The sequence below is a fragment of the Phyllobates terribilis genome, unplaced genomic scaffold (genome assembly GCF_046119375.1).
Source record: "Phyllobates terribilis strain yellow unplaced genomic scaffold, ASM4611937v1 Scaffold_2564__1_contigs__length_123353, whole genome shotgun sequence".
Lineage (NCBI taxonomy): Eukaryota > Metazoa > Chordata > Amphibia > Anura > Dendrobatidae > Phyllobates > Phyllobates terribilis.
The window spans coordinates 45,715-51,714 of NW_027365321.1; the positions used below are offsets into that span (position 1 = coordinate 45,715).

The 6,000-nt window shown below is 57.1% G+C and overlaps 1 protein-coding gene across 1 annotated transcript in view; it reads left to right on the forward strand.

Annotated features, from left to right (window-relative positions):
- Positions 1-3,688, forward strand: part of PLEKHM2 (pleckstrin homology and RUN domain containing M2) — a 41,176-nt gene extending 37,488 nt beyond the window's left edge. The window contains exon 21 of the mRNA XM_073669130.1: positions 859-3,688. Coding sequence (XP_073525231.1) covers positions 859-993 — 135 coding nt within the window. The 3' untranslated portion in view covers positions 994-3,688. The remainder of the gene's footprint in view (positions 1-858) is intronic.
- Positions 3,689-6,000: the final 2,312 nt, after the last annotated feature.

Sequence of the window (6,000 nt, forward strand, 5' to 3'; positions counted from 1 at the left end):
GTCCTCGCTCCGACCACCCCCACCCCCCGTGTCCGCGCTCCGACCACCCCCACCCCCCGTGTCCGCGCTCCGACCACCACCACCCTCTCCCCCCGTGTCCGCGCTCCGACCACCACCACCCTCTCCCCCCGTGTCCGTGCTCCGACCACCACCACCCTCTCCCCCCGTGTCCGCGCTCCGACCACCACCACCACCCTCTCCCCCCCGTGTCCGCGCTCCGACCACCACCCTCTCCCCCCGTGTCCGCGCTCTGACCACCACCACCCTCACCCCCCGTGTCCTCGCTCCGACCACCCCCACCCCCCGTGTCCGCGCTCCGACCACCCCCACCCCCCGTGTCCGCGCTCCGACCACCACCACCCTCACCCCCCGTGTCCGCGCTCCAACCACCACCACCCTCACCCCCCGTGTCCGCGCTCCAACCACCACCACCCTCACCCCCGTGTCCGCGCTCCGACCACCACCACCCTCACCCCCCGTGTCCGCGCTCCGACCACCACCACCCTCACCCCCCGTGTCCGCGCTCCGACCACCACCACCCTCACCCCCCGTGTCCGCGCTCCGACCACCACCACCCTCACCCCCCGTGTCCGCGCTCCGACCACCACCACCCTCACCCCCCGTGTCCGCGCTCCGACCACCACCACCCTCACCCTCCCGTGTCCGCGCTCCGACCACCACCACCCTCACCCCCCGTGTCCGCGCTCCGACCACCACCCTCACCCCCCCGTGTCCGCGCTCCGACCACCACCCTCACCCCCCCCGTGTCCGCGCTCCAACCACCACCACCCTCACCCCCCCCCGTGTCCGCGCTCCGCCGCCACCCACGTGACCCCGCTCTGACGCGCTGTGTTTCAGGTGGACCTTCCCCATAAACTGATGGCGGAGTCAGCGGTGAAGAAGTGTGAGGACGCCGTGTCCCTGATCCACAGCAGCTGGCAGCGCAGTGACAGCCTGTGCCGCGGCCGCGCCTCCCGGGACCCCTGGTGCTGATAAGAGACCTCCGCCATCTCTGGGACTGTACCTCTCTCCGTGTATCTTTGTACATATAGGACCGTGTATAAGCTGCCGCGTATCCTCCCACAGGACGGCGGCTCTGCGTCCGGGGCAGCGGAATACGGGCTCAGCGGCCCCGGGCGTATTAACCCTTACATTGCTGCTACTAACCCTCTGCCTGCATCGCCTGGCACCGCATATACCCGCTGCGCCGTGGCTGCAGCGAGGAGGCGCCTGTCCTGCCGCGGTACTGGAGGAAGGTGCGGACCTGCCACGCCGTGGACTCTGTGGGCTCGCCGTTCTGGTTCCTCCCTAACACATTGCTGCTTTTAGATTTTACAGATTTTTATTAATGTTGTCACTCCCATCCCTGGGGGTGGGGGGCGCCGCTCTCGGTCAGGGGCGGTTGTCTGGCTTCCATATTGTGCCTTCTCTCTGCATGTACAGGACGAGGTCATCAGGGCCGAAATTACAGGAGAACCTGCTGTCCCCAAATCCTGTCCTGTTGTCACTCGCTGGCGGGCTGTTACAATTGTATCCAGTGCAGGCAATCCTCTAACTGCACTGACACAGAGTAACGACTCTTCCACTCCGAGGAGTGTGGTATCGGGACCAGGACCGGCCTTCTACGTCTGCGTGTAGACAGAGATCGCTTTTTATTTGCTGACAGCAATCAGAGATCTCACATAATAAAAGACAAAGGTCAGATAATGGGGATCGGACAGAAGGATAAAGCTTCTATGTACAGCAGGAACTACGCCGCCCGAGCCCGGCTGCCCCCACAGGTGCTGGAACCAACCCAGCGCAGTATGTGACGGCTGGGCTCATCTGTATTACAGGTTGTGTAATCCGGTCTGTGGGTCGCTTGCTGAGTCCTCCGGACGGTCGGTGAGTCCCCCAGGCACTCCGGCCTGTCTGTTAGTGGATGAGCCCCCCAGGCTGGTCTGTCGTTTGCTCCAGGTCCTCCGGCCTGTCTGTTAGTGGATGGGCCCCCCTGATTGGTCTGTCGTTTGCTCCAGGTCCTCCGGCCTGTCTGTTAGCGTATGGGCCCCCCTGGCTGGTCTGTCGTTTGCTCCAGGCACTCCGGCCTGTCTGTTAGTGCATGGGTCCTCCAGTCTGTCATTTTTCCCCAGGCGCTCCGGCTGGTCTGTTGGTGGGTGGATCGGTCCCCCAGGCTGGTCTGTCGTTTGCTCCAGGCGCTTCAGCTTGTCTGTTAGTGGATGGGCACCCCAGGCTGGTCTGTCGTTTGCTCCAGGCACTCCGGCCTGTCTGTTAGTGGATAGGTCCCCCAGGCTGGTCTGTCGTTTGCTCCAGACGCTCCGGCCTGTCTGTTAGTGCAGGGTTCCCCAACTCCAGTCCTCAAGGCCCACCAACAGGACATGTTTTCAGGATTTCCTTAGTATTGCACAGGTGATAATTACATCACCTGCACATCACCTGTGCAATACTAAGGAAATCCTGAAAACATGACCTGTTGGTGGGCCTTGAGGACTGGAGTTGGGGAACCCTATGTTAGTGGATGGGACCCCCAGGCTGATCTGTCTTTTGCTCCAGGTGCTCCGGCCTGTCTGTTAGCGGATGGGCCCCCCTGACTGGTCTGTCGTTTGCTCCAGGTGCTCCGGCCTGTCTGTTAGCGGATGGGGCCCCCCTGGCAGGTCTGTCGTTTGCTCCAGGCGCTTCGGCTGGTCTGTTGGTGGATGGGTCCCCCAGGCTGGTCTGTCGTTTGCTCCAGGTGCTCCGGCCTGTCTGTTAGCGGATGGGCCCCCCTGGCTGGTCTGTCTTTTGCTCCTGGCGCTCCGGCTGGTCTGTTGGTGGGTGGGTCCCCCAGGCTGGTCTGTTGGTGGGTGGGTCCCCCAGGCTGGTCTGTTGGTGGGTGGGTCCCCCAGGCTGGTCTGTCGTTTGCTCCAGGCGCTCCGGCTGGTCTGTTGGTGGGTGGGTCCTCCGGCCGCTCCCCGGGGTGCTTCCTGTGTCTCCTGTCGTGCCGCCGTACAATCATATTGAAGCCTTAGTCTGGGCCCGACTTCTCCGCTGTCTGGCGCCTGCGCAGACGTGGCGGCTCTGCAGCCTCCATGGATTTACCTTCCTCAGCATTGCTTGCATGGTGTCTTGTCTGCATGAATCTGGGTCGTCTTCTGCACCTTTATTTAACCCTTTGCACTAACTGATGGCGGCTCAGACAAGTGGATGGAGATTCTTTTAATAATATTTTGGATCGTCGCAGTGGGGGGGGGCTATGCCTGGCGATCATCCTGGTCTATGCGCTCCGCGGTATTAGTGGTTTATCTCCGGGGAAGTGGATTTTGTTTTCTTCCTGCTTTGCACATTTATGGCCTCCAGTTCTGCCGTTACTGACACTGGGGCTCTGCGCCGCCCGGTGATTTTCACTGACCGCTTCGGACGCTGGTGCCTTGTGACACTGTGTATTTATTCCTCCTCCGCTGAATGATGATTGACGGAGCACAGGCCGCCCGCTCGGACCCTCGCATGTCTCCGGGTAATCATCACCGATCTTGTGATCCCGCTGCTCCACTCCGGGACCTCGGTACAACAGGGTGAAGACGGGGCAGCTGCTTGTGTCGCACTCATAGCTCTGCTTCATTCTGCCGTTATATCTCCAGCCATGTCTGTATATAACACTAAACCATCACACCCAGCGGTGGCCACGTATAAATAAACTGCTCCAATACTTCTACACCACGCCTCTGTCATGTCTGTACAGCCGCCGACTGAAAGCAAAAAAAACCCACACAGTATGATGACCCACAGTACAACCCCCTACACACAGTATGATGACCCACAGTACATTCCCCCCACACAGTATGATGTCCCCACAGTACAACCCCCTACACACAGTATGATGACCCACAGTACATTCCCCCACACACAGTATGATGTCTCCACAGTACAACCCCCTACACACAGTATGATGACCCACAGTACATTCCACCACACACAGTATGATGTCCTCACAGTACATTCCCCACACACAGTATGATGTCCCCACAGTACATTCCCCACACACAGTATGATGTCCTCACAGTACATTCCCCCCACACACAGTATGATGTCCTCACAGTACATTCCCCCCACACACAGTATGATGTCCTCACAGTACATTCCCCCACACACAGTATGATGTCCTCACAGTACATTCCCTCCACACACAGTATGATGTCTCCACAGTACAACCCCCTACACACAGTATGATGACCCACAGTACATTCCCCCACACACAGTATGATGTCTCCACAGTACATTCCCCACACACAGTATGATGTCCCCACAGTACATTCCCCACACACAGTATGATGTCCTCACAGTACATTCCCCCCACACACAGTATGATGTCCTCACAGTACATTCCCTCCACACACAGTATGATGTCCCCACAGTACATTCCCCCACACACAGTATGATGTCCTCACAGTACATTCCTCCACACACCCAGTATGATGTCCCCACAGTACATTCCCCCCACACACAGTATGATGTCCCCACAGTACATTCCCCCCACACACAGTACGATGTCCCCACAGTACATTCCCCCCACACACAGTACGATGTCCCCACAGTACATTCCCCACACACAGTATGATGTCCCCACAGTACATTCCCCCCACACAGTATGATGTCCTCACAGTACATTCCCCCCACACACAGTATGATGTCCTCACAGTACATTCCCCCCACACACAGTATGATGTCCTCACAGTACATTCCCCCACACACAGTATGATGTCCCCACAGTACATTCCCCCACACACAGTATGATGTCTCCACAGTACATTCCCCCACACACAGTATGATGTCCCCACAGTACAACCCCCTACACACAGTATGATGACCCACAGTACATTCCCCCACACACAGTATGATGTCTCCACAGTACAACCCCCTACACACAGTATGATGACCCACAGTACATTCCACCACACACATTGAGGTCTCCACAGTACAACCCCCTACACACAGTATGATGACCCACAGTACATTCCACCACACACAGTATGATGTCTCCACAGTACAACCCCCTACACACAGTATGATGACCCACAGTACATTCCCCCACACACAGTATGATGTCTCCACAGTACATTCCCCCACACACAGTATGATGTCTCCACAGTACATTCCTCACACACAGTATGATGTCCCCACAGTACATTCCCCACACACAGTATGATGTCCCCACAGTACATTCCCCACACACAGTATGATGTCCTCACAGTACATTCCCCCACACACAGTATGATGTCCCCACAGTACATTCCCCCACACACAGTATGATGTCTCCACAGTACATTACCCCACACACAGTATGATGTCCCCACAGTACAACCCCCTACACACAGTATGATGACCCACAGTACATTCCCCCACACACAGTATGATGTCTCCACAGTACAACCCCCTACACACAGTATGATGACCCACAGTACATTCCACCACACACATTGAGGTCTCCACAGTACAACCCCCTACACACAGTATGATGACCCACAGTACATTCCCCCACACACAGTATGATGTCTCCACAGTACAACCCCCTACACACAGTATGATGACCCACAGTACATTCCCCCTACACACAGTATGATGTCTCCACAGTACAACACCCTACACACAGTATGATGACCCACAGTACATTCCACCACACACAGTATGATGTCCCCACAGTACATTCCCCCACACACAGTATGATGTCTCCACAGTACATTCCCCCACACACAGTATGATGTCTCCACAGTACAACCCCCTACACACAGTATGATGACCCACATTACATTCCCCCACACACAGTATGATGTCTCCACAGTACATTCCCCCACACACAGTATGATGTCTCCACAGTACATTCCCCCACACACAGTATGATGTCTCCACAGTACATTCCCCCACACACAGTATGATGTCCCCACAGTACAACCCCCTACACACAGTATGATGACCCACAGTACATTCCCCCACACACAGTATGATGTCTCCACAGTACAACCCCCTACA